At 42.3% G+C, this 15,450-nt stretch overlaps 1 protein-coding gene across 1 annotated transcript; it reads right to left on the bottom strand.

The window, feature by feature from the left end:
* Nucleotides 1–2,325: 2,325 nt before the first annotated feature.
* enc3 (ectodermal-neural cortex 3) lies at nucleotides 2,326–15,038 on the bottom strand. The gene is made up of 4 exons (XM_078258934.1): nucleotides 14,756–15,038; nucleotides 12,458–13,492; nucleotides 11,596–12,377; nucleotides 2,326–3,839 (listed from the first exon to the last, which is right to left on the bottom strand). Exons 2-3 carry the CDS (start codon nucleotides 13,478–13,480, stop codon nucleotides 11,631–11,633), a joined length of 1,770 nt encoding a protein of 589 aa, XP_078115060.1. The 5' UTR covers nucleotides 13,481–13,492; nucleotides 14,756–15,038; the 3' UTR covers nucleotides 2,326–3,839; nucleotides 11,596–11,630.
* Between the last annotated feature and the right edge of the window lie 412 nt (nucleotides 15,039–15,450).

The following is a 15,450-nucleotide window of genomic DNA, read 5'->3' as shown; positions in this document are numbered from 1 at the left end:
CAGCTTGTCCTCTTTCTTCTGCTCTGGTCTTCTGTTTTGGCGGTCTCTGAGGTTCTTTTGTGTTCAGCCGACTTTCAAATGTCTATTTATTCACCATGGTTTAATTGTGTTGTCGCAAGATCTGTTTGAAATCGCTCAGTTAGCACATTTTGCATGACAATAGGAGCCATTGACCGGCCTGCTCATCCTGCTGTCCAGTGCCAGGTCCTCTTTTCAGAGAGGGTGTTTCATCTTTTTATGCATGTCTGCATTGTATTTACAAATCCATAAATTGACCTTTGATGCATCATTGTACCCATTCTGGCACGAACATGTCCACATGCTTGACTGGACCTAGCCTGTTACAGGCATGATGTCATGGCTGCAGAAGGGGATTTTTTTGGAGCTGCCTACATCCAATTAACAGCAGTCTTTGAAGCTTTTTCGGTTGGCTTTGAAAAGATTTAACAATGGTGTTGCATTATGTCACTGAAGTGTTTGATGTAATTTGATTGACAAATCATGTAATTTATAGTCATTTAGTTAGTGTATATATGCAAATAGTGCACAGCCTTTTTAGTGGAATCTTTTCTGTTTATCAAGTTTGTAGACATTTACAACATAACACTCCATCTTTAAATATTTAGAACAGGATGTTACAGCGATCGACATATCTGAGGAAAAAATCTTCTGATATTCAAATCACTCAGAGCACAACTTGCAAACAACTTGGAAAACATTCGGCAGGATGTTTTCCCTCGTGTCTCTCTCCAGCAATTCATTTCACTCTTACTGTCTGCCACACACACATTTGCACACTGATATTTGCGTTCATCCATCCATCTTCCTCGAGCATCCTCAAGGTAACTCATCTCATCTCCACCCAGGCAGAGTGGCAGGAGGAAATGGTGATGAGTTGTGAGGAAGGAAGAACTGAGGGACAATTTGATGTCCACACAAACAGCCATGAAACATATTCTCAAATACAACGCATTTAAGTGTTGACAGAATCAAGTTGTTAACCATATTAACATTATTACACTATCATTGACAGGAGTCCTTGTGATACAGTATATATTTGTGGTACAATTTTTTTTTAACTCAAGGTCCATTTAGAGGCTTTTTACCAGAGCTTTCAAAGAATTAACTAATTCATTAACCAAGTGTTGAATAGTCCACTCACTAATAGGGAACGTGAGCTGGGTTTTTTATTCATCGACAGATTAGTCGATAATGAAAATAACCGTTAGTTGCAACTAACGGTTATTTTCATTATCGACTAATCTGTCAAATGTCTCAAAATTGTGAAAAATGTTGATTATTGTTTCCCAAAAACAGAAGTTCTTAATCATTTGGGAAACAATAACAATAACTTCCAAAAACGTTAATCAAACTTTACACCCAAAAAGATTTATGAAATGTGTAGGCCCCCCATTTAAGTCATGCGACAGGTTATTTTTAAGTGATAATTTGGGATTTATATCTACATTTTCTCTATTGATTTGTAAAACATTTACCTACCCACTTCGTCAGAGCTTAAAGTTTTTTCTACTTGGTGTTTAAATCATCTGTTGCCAGGGATTCTGAGGGACAGATGCTCCGACAACCCTTTACTTAGAAATAAATAGAAATTGAAAGTTAAAGTATACCACAAGCTAATAAAGAAACAGCCATCAAGTGATGTCTCATTTCAAAGTGGAGCTGGATTGTTTGAATACCACAGCTCAGGAGCTAAGACATCACAAACATCTTCAAACTTGGAGCCTGCAGGCAGAACATTCAGAGCCGCCTCCCTGAACCTGAGTGTGGGTACATTCCTCTCCGGTTCTCCTCCCTGCCGCTCTGTACAAATGTGCCAACCAGACTTCTTCCCATGCAACGCCCAATCTGGACTGCACCGGTTTCTCACGTAAACCTGGCCGCTGCAGAATGAGAGGTATGGAGGAGCATCACCTGACTTACACTGAGCAGCATTAGCACATTCTTCCAGGTTTGAGGCTCATAATGTGTGTGCACATCTTACATGTGAGCAGTGCTGGAAAAGTACATTGACTCAAGTACTGTACTTTTTAGGGATGTTGAGATACTTTGAGTATTAAGCATATACTGTACTTCTGGGGGGAAAAGAGACAGAGCATGGACCGTTCATCTCATTGGATTGCACACAGACAGGAAGGAAGGAGATGGGTGTTCCTGGTAAATACCAAAACCACTCCTAACCTGCGTTTGGAAACTATTCCAGGCACGTTAAGTGTACCTGTGTGCTGCCCACGCTGTTTTAATGACACAGCTGCTGAATTCCAGTCATTCCCTGGAAAACAACAGGACAAACAACAGAAAATATGGTTTCAATAAGAGGATATTTATTAACCAGTTATGGGCTGTAGAACATGAAGTAAGAGATGGTATATCAGTAATAGCTTAATATATCAATGTATTTGATATATACTTTGATATTTTGGAAAACTGCAGACTTCCCCACAGAGCAAAGGAGGATATTGTTCAAACAGAAACAACTTGATAATTTGCTACAAAAACGCTTTTGATTATTCACACTACCCAAGCTGGGTTAGGACAAAGATACAAAATTAAGACCATTAAGAGATTTCTTTGTACAAAATGTGCAAATCAAAGGCTTCTACAAATTCATTACAAAGCAAATATACAAACGAAAAACTTCCATTAAAGATTGTGAAATATCAAATTAAAAAAAATTACATTATAGCTACAAAGTATTTCTTAACTACTTTGGACACGAAGGTTAGCTATTCAGGTTTTGGAAACACATACGTTTTAAATAGAACCACTACTATTAACCGTAATCATACATTTACAATTGGCAAAACAATGTATGTAAGAATGTATTCTAAAATGAGAGAGCTCTGTGAAACTGTTGATCACAAAATAGTACGTTCACACACACAAAAAACAAAACAAAAAAAAAGACAGAAAACGTTACCCTTCCTTGAACAAATACAGGCAAAACTATACATAACCCTGAGACACAAAATACACACAAATGACAAAATCATAGCCTGAAATAACATCTTGAAACAGAAAAGTATCTTCTTAAGGCCTTAATGGGCCACATTCTCTCTTGCGAGCGCATATTTTAAGTCAAGGAGGAAGATACAAATTTAGCTTACCAAAATTGAGGGAAGACCGAGTCCAAAGTCTAAAAATACAGACAGGAAGATTGTTTTTGTGCACAAAATCATACACTTCCCCAAATGTCTTCTCTCCTTCCCCATACACCGAGCATAGCAAAGGTCTAATTCAGTCTATCAGCAGTCTAAATAAATTACACCTGAGTAAAACGCTCAGTGTCAGGAGGGGAGAGAAACCACAACAGAAGGACCAGCTGACTTTCTTTTCTGTTGACTTTAAAACAAGATGTCAGTGAGAGACACTAATAAGTCCTTACGGAGTCTGTTAACTGGTACTCTACTGGCGAGATGAAGCACATATTTGATGATGGAGTGGGTCAGTTGAGCAGTGCAGGGCCGATACAGTTAGCAGACTGGCCCCAGGAGGGGGAGAGAGAAAAGTTTGGAGATCTGAGGCAGATGCCCGCAGCGCACATCTATGCTCTCAGTCTGCTTCCTGGCTGTGCTTTGCATGTTGTATAGAGATTGTGAGGCCCCCACTGCAGTATACATGGCAACCAGTCCATCTCAGGCTGGTAGCTACATGGGGAAGTTACACAAGAAGTAAGAGTAAACAGATCAGGTGGAAAGAGGCCGCAGACTAATAAAGTGAATCAGGCTGGATGGAGCCACAGCAGGAATATACAAGCTCGTCCTCCTCCGTGCAACCAGTGAAGGGAGACACATGCCTGCATACCAAACACCACGGCTGATCTGGGGAAAGAGACAAGAGGGAGATTAATGTTTAGGTCCTGTGAACTCTGCTGTATGAGGAACAACCACATGACCAGAGGGGCAACCTGGACATTCTGAGGGAGTGGAGAGGAATGCAGAGACTTTGGTCCTCCGGGCTACACATCAGCTTATCACCATGCCATTTTATCAGGCTTACCCACATAGCGTTAATAATGCCTCAGGATGGGGCGCTATTTAACCAAAGTCCTCCTGGCATGTGGGATTAAGCTGCTCAAGCCATTTATGTCGCTAGGTAATAAATATCTGAGGGTGGCAGTAGAGAGGACCCCACGCTGCAAAAATAAGCTTCTCTGGACTAAGCACATATTCCAAAACCATATGCTTTATATGGATATAAGTCATAACTAAGAGTCTTCCTTATGGTTCAATTGTCAAATTCCTGAAATGTGTGAAGCACAATATTTTACTAAACATTGCGAATTCTTTAGAATCTCTTATCTCCGCCGTTCTCTGCAAATTCAGATACTTCTGTATTTAACTTCCCTCTTCTGCTGTTATGAAGAAATGATCCACTGGATATTTGGGGGGGGGATGGAGAGAAATGTTTGCCTCCGATTTGCATATTTTGGATGATAATTCATTCTGCCAGAACAGATGAAGGATGTGTGTGTGCTCTCTATTCTAGGAGAAACACAGTTGACAGTTACTGTACAGACAGGCTCTGCTGGGGGCTTGTTTGGATAACCTAATGAGTTCTCATTTCCATGGCTGACAAAGCCGACTGATACTACTGAAGCCCCAACTGATCCATACACATCTGTTACGGTTGTGAATACATTGCCTCTAACATAACAGTGGGACACAGCCAGAACACTGCGCTACTAGCAGAGAGACAGAAAGAGGTTACAAACAAGCTTCGGGATAATAAGCAGGAGGAAATACATTTAAACTCTGAAAGAATTACTCTGGCAGGTTGATGCAATACAAAATACAGTATTTTGTATTAACCTGCATGCTAAAATAAGACGTACTAGACAGCATCAGTCGAATGGCCTCAAGGCACAAACCAAGTAGGGAAGGGTTTCATTTTCAAATTTTGTACCAATATTAACACAGACCTTTTGATACCTTACTTTGAGAAATATCCAAAAAAAAAAAAAGGACTACAAAATATTAAAAAAAAGTTTGCCATTTTTGCTTTCTTGCAGATAGTTACATAAGAAGATCGATACCATTCTCATATTTCTCTGTTAAATATGAAGCTACAGCCAGCAGCTAGTAAGCTTAGAAGATAGACTAGAAATGGGGTAAACAGCTAGGCTGGCTCTGTCTGAAGGCAACAAAACACTTTACTTGAAGGGATCTACATAAGAGTGACATGACACTGTCATGACAGTCATGACACATGAACCCTAACTCTAACCATAACTTGTCATGACAAAAACCCGAATGACACTTACTAAAAGAAGCGTTATGTCATAAACGTTTGACTTGTTTATGACACGTTCACGACAGTGTCATGTCACTCTTATGTAGATACCTTCAAGTAAAGTGTAACCCCAAATCCACCTACCATTTACGCAGTCCTTTTCTTGGCCCTGCGCAGTGGCTTCCTGGTGTCTTATCACTGTGAGGTTGCTAGGCAACCAGTTTTTTTTTCTTCCAACCATTCCTTTAATTTAACGAAATAAGCCACACTTCTCAATGTTAAATGTTGTATAAATATAAGCAGTTGTACAAGAAGTAGTCATCTGTCATCTGAAATTGGCACAATTATCATTTAAATCACAAAGTGCTACAGAATAAGTAAACAAGCTTCCAAATCTGGCCACACATTCAGTGCCAGCTTTCAGTATTTGACAGTTTATGATACTGCTACAGACACATTTCGGGCAGTGCCAAGAAAGTATTCAAAGTATTCAAAGTATTCGCCCAGCACTGAAACCAACCAGTTAACAGCACATACTGTATGCTGCAAGACTAACTCAGCTTCCTGATCAAAGTAAAGTTGCAGTAGTAGCACTTATTTTATCACTTGGATAAAACTTGGACTGCAGGCCTGATGGAAGTTTCCATTGCTGCTCTCTGTGTGTACATGGGTCACTGTACTTCTTGAGTTCTGCTGCTGGTCTCATCTCTCTCAAGTGCAAATGATGAAGAGCATGCCTCTAAATCTTAAATACTCTGCCACTCTGCTCCGCTCCAACTATGACAATATCACCGTTTCATACGAGTTGCAGCTTTATATTTAGTCATCTATCTACGGCAAAGAGCATGGGCTTTCACATGATGCATTCGTGTTGTCAAACCACCAGCATGATCTCAACCCAACCACATCAAAAATGGTGCACATTGCATTAAAGTACTTTTCTTTGATTTCTAGTGCATTATTGAACTTTAAAACAAAAAGGTTAAATTGTATTCCATAGAGATACACTCTGATCCACAAATGTGTCTGTCATTATCAGTACATCCATCAAAAAACACCATTCCCATCTCGCATCATCAAACTTCAGCTCCCAGCGCCACAACAAGGGTCCCGCTGTCACAAGAAATCCGCTCCAGACTGCCTCACAGTGCCGTCATTATTACCTGTCACGTCAAGGTCAATTCTACTCAACACTGAGCTGCAGCATCCACACTGTACACTTTTTACCCACATTTCAAAGCACAGTTGTTTATATGGAAAAACTCATCCTGACTTGCATTCAAACTCTTACTGCACCGAAACAACCAAATGGACCTTCACCTGTCCGACTTCCTTCTGCCAACAGGGAGTACGCTGTCTGGACTGCCAACAGGTGGCAGGGTTAATAACTGTAACCCAGAAAGTACCCAGATGCCCCGTGTGTGCTTTTGGTCTGATCCTGTGCAGTAACCACAGTGTGAAGCTGTGAGGGACGGAGGGAGTCCACGTGTCCACAGAAGACCAAACAGATGGGCTGGAACCATATGAAGTGATTGGATCTGGCACTCTGAGGTCTAACCTGACTCAGCCTGTCTGCCTGTCACATTTATTAAATAATGTCTTCCAGAGACCCAGTTACCCACGATGCAACACACCAAAGCTGAGTCCTTTTTCTTTATGTGTCCCTTGTGTCCCTCCTGTGCCATGTTTACTAATGACCACAAAGAAATGCACTGTATTGACGAACGTATGAATCACAGTCACTTCATTTACATGAGTTTGCATCGTTTTCAGGGACAGATTAAGGACTCCGGGTGAGCTCAGAGACACAAGTATCTTGGTACAGCTGCAAAGTATATTGAGTCTTGATGAATCCTTGCAAAAAACTCCAGTTTACAATTTAAGAACAAAGAGCGTCTCTGTGACCAGAACGTGCCACTTCAGAGGCGCAAATATTTTGTAATTCACATTAAATACCAGGCAGACACACTCTGTCCCATCCCAGCTGGCTTCCTGCAGAGGCCCCTGTAACTGTATAACGGCTCGCCTCTTTTTAAGGGCGTAATCAAATTAGTCTGGGTGATTATTCAGCCATTTTAAGCATCTTTTCCCCTTTTCCTTTTTGTTACTTGCAGCATGGTGAAAAGACCAATAAAAACTCCATTAGGTTTATGCAAATTTAAGCAGCCGTGCCGAGGGCTGTAATGTGGCAGATTGATTACTCAAGGGACTGAAGACGAAGTGTGTGCACATGCTAACTCTGACAGTGTATGTGTGTGTCTGAGGGAAGAGAGGGGGGATCGTTGTTGTACACAGATGCCACAATAAAAGCCTCATTCAGCTTGTGTTCCTGGTGGCCCTCACAGCGAGGCATTAATAAAACATTAGTATTGAGTGACTGGGGCCTTTGCTCTCCTCCTCCCTGATCCCAACATGACCTTTCCATTTTACAGCAGCTGTCTGGGAAAGCAGAGTGCCCGCCGAGGACTCCCTCTGTGGCCCCTGACCTCTCCAGGTGTACCCTATCACCCAGAGCCATGCCCACCTCATAAGTGCTTCGGTTGAAGCCGTTGAGAGGAGAATACTGCTTATGTCTGATTTTTAGGAGTGGAGAGGGGTGGTGAGGAGGGAGGGGTGGAAAAGGAAAACAGAGGAAGGGGGGGCTGAGAAAACAGAGGCTCAAGCGTAGATAACCGTAATCTTTAGGGCTGTTAAAGTTCATTAGTTTAAAAGGAGAGAGAGGTTGTCCTGAACTTTGTACAGGGATCTCCAGTTACATCCTGTCTGGTTGTAGTCTGGAACGAAAAACTGACCAGATTCCACCATGATGGTCCTCTGCTTACGGATCCAAAACACACACTTAATATACTAATCTAAGCTTAACTGGTAACTGTAAAAAATTGTACAGGCAATAGTCAAATATTACAACGAAACTATTTAGGTCTTTATGTTTTTAGCCTAACAAGTTATTTACTTCTCCCGTCTGGACCATAACCAATTTGAACTATAATGCTTTAACATTTACAAATACTTTTCCATCAACAGTGGGTTCTGGCTTGGCCCTGGAGTCTGTGGTTAGTCACATCTGTTGGAAATACACAGGACCACAAACTACAGTAGGTGGTGACAAAAAGGCTGGTTATCGCACACAGGCCACGCAAACAACAACAACAACTAAAGGGCCTCAACAATAAGGCAACATTAACAAATCTTTACTAATGGGAATGCTGGCCACACCTTCATTCCTCCCAAATTAGAGTAAGGATGGCTGGCTTTTTAAAGGACAGGCAATGCTAGCAATGTGAGTGCCTGTGTGTGAGAGACAGAGTTGTACAAGTGGAAAATTTGTGGTTTCACAAATGCGTAAAAACTCACAATACAACAAACCTTGGACGGACGGACGGACGGACGGACGGACACACACACACACATATACATCCTGGCTTACTCGGTCTGCACTTCATCTCCCTCTCTCCACATGCGTTTGTGTGTAGGCATCCTGCTCTGTGTCACTAGGTTGCTCCCATTTTTTGCCACTTGGATTCTCCTTTCAAGCCCCCCCCCCCCCCGACTCTCAGATGAGCGCGAGTCAACCAGTGTCAGGGTAGGACGCCTGCTTAACAAGACGGAAATCTGAGCTTTTCCATGTCTGCTGTAATTAAACAGAAAGTCAGCCAGCAGCGGGATGGTAGCTGCTGTAACTGCAAGAGTTCATAAAGATGCAGTGCCTTGATCTTTCATAGCCAGCCTGTCTCCATCCTGGCAAAAAATAAAAAAAACGAGGCTAGCGGTCCATACCAACAGCCTCATAATGCTAAGCCCCCAGCTCCATCATATCCAGCTGTTTACTGAAGACACAAGTCACACATAAGCTCTCTGCTTCTCACTTGCTTCCCCTCAACTTTAATTTCAAAATAAATCCTTGACAGCATAAAAGGAGCTTGTTCAGAGTCACTTTCCCTTATTCCTGACAGAGAAAGCTGTTTTGCAGTACGCTTTATCCTTTTTTTGCCACACTTTGCACACCATTTACTTCAGTATTCTTATTTACATCATTGACACTGATGAAATCTCTTTCTTGGCAACAACTAGAAATACTTTAGACTTGATTTTCAACTGTTAAGAGGGCATTGAAATAAATGCAAACAACAGACTTTACCAGTCAGATATACGAGTATAGTTTACATTTACAGAGTTTTATCCATTTTTATCTCCGGCCAAAGTTGTTAAAAATAAAGATTTGGCTAACAAACTCAGCTTGTTCCAGTCTCATTTAAAGCATTAGTTTGATATTTTGATAAATAAACAAATTCCCTTTCTTGGTGACAGTTAGATGAAAAGATGATAGTTAATATTAATGTTATCTTAGCTTAGCATGGCTAGCTGTTTCCCCGTTTCCAGTATTTGTGCTAAGTGAAGCTAACTGGCTGCAGCTTTACATTGAACAGAACATTTGAGGATGTTATCACTATCAACCTTCTAATCTAACTCAGCAAAAAAGTAAAAAAAATCTAAATGCTGCACAAGAGAAGTATTGCTTTTAAATGTGGGAATTTGTTATCATTGATGACAGACTGGATCTTTATGGCAAATGGGCCGCATTAAACCATTGAATCTGTAGCACAAAATAGTACATTAGGACAGACGCGCTTTCTAAAAGCTCAGTGAATGTGGTCAGCATAATAAAACCTCCAATAAAGATAAAACCAACAATACAAAGGATGCAGCAGAGTCTGGGCTTTTTAAAAAGCAAACCAATGATTACTGCAGCAATGAACAGTTCTCTATTGATTGCATCAGTGCTAAAATAAGATCACAGGACAGGCCTCACGTCACAAAACCTAAAACTAGCTCTACCACCACCGGGCACGACAACCTGCAAAACATTCATTGTACATCACTGTACATCCTCTTCTTGTTTCATCTACTGGCCCCTCCATCTCTCCCTCCGTCCTCACCCTGTGTGAAAAACTGAAAACACCTCAGGAAAAATGTATCATCTGTCATGTCTGTCTTATCTCACATGAAGCTGTGAAAACTGCCACCTGTCATTCCTGCAGGCAGATTAGTGCGAACAATTCTACAATGACATGGTATGTTACATCTAAGTCAATCATATTTTCATACCCTTGAGATGTATCCTTCCCTTTTTATTCCCACTAACCCCCTCTCCCGAATTCCTAATAAGACTACCGATCAGGCTTTTTTTAACTCAGAGCAGAACAGATTGCCCTGGTGTCTGTCAGCACATACTTAGGTACTTTCTTTTTGTCCTTGAAAGCACTTTACGAAAGGTGCTATTTGGATAAAAGTTTTATTTGTATTAAGAAAACAGGGGCTTGTATCAATAAGTGTACAGAGGACTTTTGGGGTAAAACTAGGTTTTTCAATCATGTCAAAGTAAGCGCTGTATCACACATATATAAAATAATAAAAAGGTTTGTTTCGCCTCTCATCTAAAAGCTCCCCGAAGGCTCCTTATACTCCTCTTGCTCACATCCACTTTTATAACTTAACTGTTTTGTAGGGGTGGGAATCACCAGAGGCCTCACGATACGATATCATCACGATGCTTATGTCACGATGCGATATTATTGCGATTTTAAACATATTGCAATATTCTTTTATTTAATATATTTATTACCTTTTTTCCCCAACTTCAAATTTTTCCCAATTTCAAATTATGTCCCCAAAAGAAAAAACAGTTTTATCTAAAAAGATACATTTCTCTTTTTGTTCATCTCACTTCAATTTTATTGCTGCAAAATGGGAGTGTCAAGCAGACAAACACATACATAATAAAATATTGATACGTGGCGTCTGTGTATCCCGATCGATACAGCATACCGTGGCACTACTGTATCGATCCCCCCCCCCCAACTGTTTTGAGGTACTGACTCATGCTAGGCATTTAGGTTAGCACCCAGGACTGGCCCTGCAGAGCACCTACGAGCACAGACCTGATCCCTGCCTCTCCACCTCGCTCCTTGTCAGGGACAGAGGTCTTGTGTTGCTGCTCTCGCTCTGTAATTGTCAGCACCGCTAACATTCCTCCTGCTCTCTAAACCAGGGCTCCACCATGTTTATTCAACACCCAGCTGTTGCAGCAGCTAGATAATGTGTAACTGTAACCACTAGCAACCCTGAAAACAGTGAGGGGTTTTTAAAGTTATCTTTGTCCGGTTCAAACTGACATTCACCTCTGTTAAGTAACTACAGTATGTGGTGTGAATTATCAAAAGACATTTTTCTTTCCATAAAATGAGTTCCCATATATTATCTGACAATACAAGGGACACTACGCATAGCACCTATAAAATACATTTTGTTTGTTTGTGTCAGTTTAAGGAAACTACAATTACTCACCATAGAAACTGCAAAGAGTCAGTGCGTCTCTCTCTCTATGCTGAGAGGTACTTCCATGTGCTGACGAAGGCAGTGGGAATGAGTGAGTAGGGCACACTGGTCACACTGTCCCAGGAGTCCGACGATGGATCATAACAGTCTAGTGTCTTACACCTCTGAGCCCCAAAGTACCCCCCAACCACATATAGTCTGTTTCCTGACGCCACTGCATGGCAGCTGATCCGTTTGGCTGTCACGTCGCCAAACTTTGACCACTGGTACGTCTCACTGTTGAACCGGTAAGCAGAGCTGGCTGAGAATTCAGTGTCGCCTCCAATCACCACGACATGGTTACCAACCACGGCCGCTGCAGTGTAGCGCCACAGCTGTGGACAGGACGCCGGCACGGACCAACGGTTCTGGCAGGGGTCAAAGCACTGCACCTTTGGGTATTTGTCTCTGTTCACACAGGTGCCCCCAAAGGCAAAGAGCTTGTTTTTGGCCCCGACGACAGCAGCGTTGCTCACCCCCTCTCTGAGCGGAGCCACCAGGGTCCATTTATTGGTCTGAGGGTCGTACTGTTCCACCTGTTTGAGAGACACAGATGGAGATGCAGGGAAAGATCCTGCAAGAGAAGTGTGTCCTCCCACAACATACAGCATGTGGTCGAGCTCCGCAGACCCGTGTCCGAATCTGGCTACCAGCATAGGTGAAGCTTTGGACCACTCGTCATGTAATGTGTCGTAGACCCAGACATCTTTGGAGGCCCCATTTTCAGAGCCACGTCCTCCGGTAACATAAACCTGAGAGAAGTTACATTTTGTTTACTTCTACATAGCATTACATTAAAATGCACATATTCAAGTATAGCTCATATACATACCTTGCAACCAATAGCACAGGCACTGCATTCTTTCCTGGGGCTGGGGATGTCTGTTTTGGGGGTGATCTCCTTCGTCTTGTTGTCGATCATGTAGACTTTATCGCACATGAAAGTCTGTCCTCCCAGCAGCAGCAGGGCCTGGCTAACCTTCCTCGGCCGGGCACAGAACCCCGTTACAATACCGTCATTCTGCAGGATCCTCATTTTGCACCGTACGGCATCTTCAACAATCTCCCGGCCCACCTTATGGCACATCACCAGCTCCTCTGAAGCAACGTTTTTCAGCAGGTATGTTTCAGGGAGCAGCGCCAGGCGGACACAACGCAGCAGCTCTGGCAGCTCGCTGTGCCTGTGCTCCATGTCAGCCTTGACCCAGTCAATAACAGCCTCGTACACCAGGCTCTCATCCTCCACCTCCAGTTCCTCGCTGAGGATCAGTTCCTGGAATTTGTCTCTGGGTAGGCTGAGGAAGTCCTCAGTCCTGAAGAGAGTAGCAAAGTTCGCCAGGCACATCCTCCACGACAGCTCGTACAGTCTCTGGCACTGGTGGGCGTCTGACAGCAGCATCATCCCCAGACAGTTTGACTGGTGGAGGTTCTTTTCTAGAAACTCTGCTGCTGCATCCCTGATGTCGTGAAACTGAAGCATGTCACCGGCTTCCAGGAGCGACTCCGCATTTTCCTCGTTAATGAGGATTCGGGCTGAATAGGCGTAGTCGAGCAAGAGCTCCAGCACCTCTGGATGGAGAGAGTCTTTGAAGTTGACTTCGGCGTCACGACTCTCCCTGAGCCCACCACTAAACATGGCTTCAAAGTATCGGCTACAGGAGGCCAGGACGGCCCGGTGGCAGGGGAAGGATCTATTTCCGGCCGTCAGGATGACATCTGTGAAGATTTTTCGTTTGCGTAACAAGTTGAGCTGAGTCAACAGGCTGTCTGCATGGGATGTCTTATGGAAGAGTTGGATATTCATTGAGCCAGAACTAGAGCGAGACTTTCTGTTTTCGTGGTTACTGACAGACATCTTGACTTGGACCTGCAGGAGGAAATAGAGCATACAAAAATATAAGCAGTAAGTAAAAAGAGCCACTCATTTACATTTGCTTAATTGAACCATATATAACACTTGGAGGAAGAGATTTTATCAGGTCATGCACCCCCCCTTTTGATGTGAACACTACCATAAACACTCCTCCCATTTTATGATTAAACAAAACTCACTATGCCAACAGCTGCTCAACGGGTTGTTCAGAAATAAAATACTCATATCAGTATGCTGGGTTACAACGGAAATAAACTTCAGCCTTCAGTGATGAAAGGAGATCAGATAAGGAGCACTCCCACACAAAACTGCAGTGTGTGTACATGGAGATTTACACCATAAAACAGACATCAGGTCCAAGACTTAATTCTCAAAACATGTGAAAACAAATGAGCTACATTAACTAGCCTTTAAAATCAACCTTGCTTCTGTAATTAATGATAGGCAAAGAAACAACACCTGGGTGTGTTGCACTATATCACATCTTTCCACCCCTATAAACATTTCAGGGCTGTGAGTCACCTCCAACCACAGGGAGAGCCAATCAATTCCTTTCAGCTTGTTCCTCTGCTGGTTCACATACAAGATGGTGCCAAAGCTTTCAAGCCCACAAGATGCAACACTTCAGTCCAGCTCCTTCAGGATGAAATTATATAACCACAGTGCAACAGATGAAAACCTTTGAAAATCTCTCTTTTGATCATCTGCAGTGGATTTAGACAGGCATGCAGCCACTGCATTAAGTGGGAGAATGTTTATGCTTAATTTAAAATAAGATTCACTTCATGCTAAATACATTTGTATTACATTTATTACATTTCTAATAAATATAATAATATAAAATAACCAGTTATTAATTATCATGGCAACGTAGGTTAATAAAGACTGTCCACAACTTGAAAACGACCAAATTTATATCTTCCGCTTTAAAGCCTCCATTGTTTCATAGCAGATAAATTTAAGTCGGCTATTCAATCCCACTGAAAGGGGGCTGTGGACTTCCGTGGAGGCACTCAGCGTGAAATCCAATTCGTTTTGTGCAGTAAATGTGAAACTACGGTCAGCACTTCAGCATGCGCTCAACTTTCCTCCCAAGTTAGCCTGCAAACATCCAGGCAGCTACAATCAGCCAACATCAAAGGATCCGACGTTACTCCCTGCGACTAAACTCCTCACACTTCGGAAGTTGGAGAAATGTCAAACAGGCACGTATCTCGGTGGTCGATAATTTAGGAGGATTAGCCGTCTAATGCTTACCTTGATAGGCGCAAAGCTGATCCGGATTCCTTTATCTCGGTTCCAACTTGTTCCGTCGTTGATTTGTTTGAAGTTGTGACACAGTTTAGACAAATCCGCTTTCCGAGTTTAAAACTGTATCACAACCTAAAGTGTTGGGAAATGGTTGAGCCATTTGTCTGCGTCGCGAGCTTCGAGTTTAAACGCGTAAAAAAAAAAAAACAATGTAAAAAGTTAGTAGCTCGGTTTGTTCTCGGAAAGCCACGCAGCCTGCAGCAGAGTAACGAGCGGAGCGGAGAGAAAGAGCAGAGGCAGCAGTGGTGTTCACACTAGCTCCTCCTGCTCCTCCTGCTCCTCCTACTCCTCCTGGCATTGTCCAATGGGCTGAAACACTGCAGCAAAGGCTTTCTTTATTCTCTAGCCAATTTAAGGGTCAATGCACAGTATTATTGTAGAATAGCATTGCCATAAAGAATACAGAAACACCTGTCTCTGTGTGTTTCTTACTTTTACTCAGAAGTAGGCCTACTCAGAGGAAAAGCTCTAGTTTGCCTCTAGTATTAAAAGCAAAGCAAGTTTGTTTGTACAGCACCACCTTTCAACAACATTAAGACATTATATAAATATAATGCTAAGTAATATAACAAGACATATACATAAGCTTTTAAATGAATAAAATACCAGATAACTACAATACAGTGAGAGATATGGCCCAC

Source organism: Sander vitreus, chromosome 9 (assembly GCF_031162955.1).
Source record: "Sander vitreus isolate 19-12246 chromosome 9, sanVit1, whole genome shotgun sequence".
NCBI classification, from domain to species: Eukaryota; Metazoa; Chordata; class Actinopteri; order Perciformes; family Percidae; genus Sander; species Sander vitreus.
The sequence above is the reverse complement of the archived record's forward strand: the minus strand, read 5'-3'. Positions and strand labels throughout refer to the sequence as shown.

Bases quoted from the DNA above. Each gene is read 5' to 3' on its own strand.
- enc3 (XM_078258934.1), bottom strand. From the start codon at position 13,480: ATGTCTGTCAGTAACCACGAAAACAGAAAGTCTCGCTCTAGTTCTGGC. The intron at 12,378-12,457 runs GTATGTATATGA...AACTTCTCTCAG, and splicing joins CCTGTGCTATTGGTTGCAAG to GTTTATGTTACCGGAGGACG.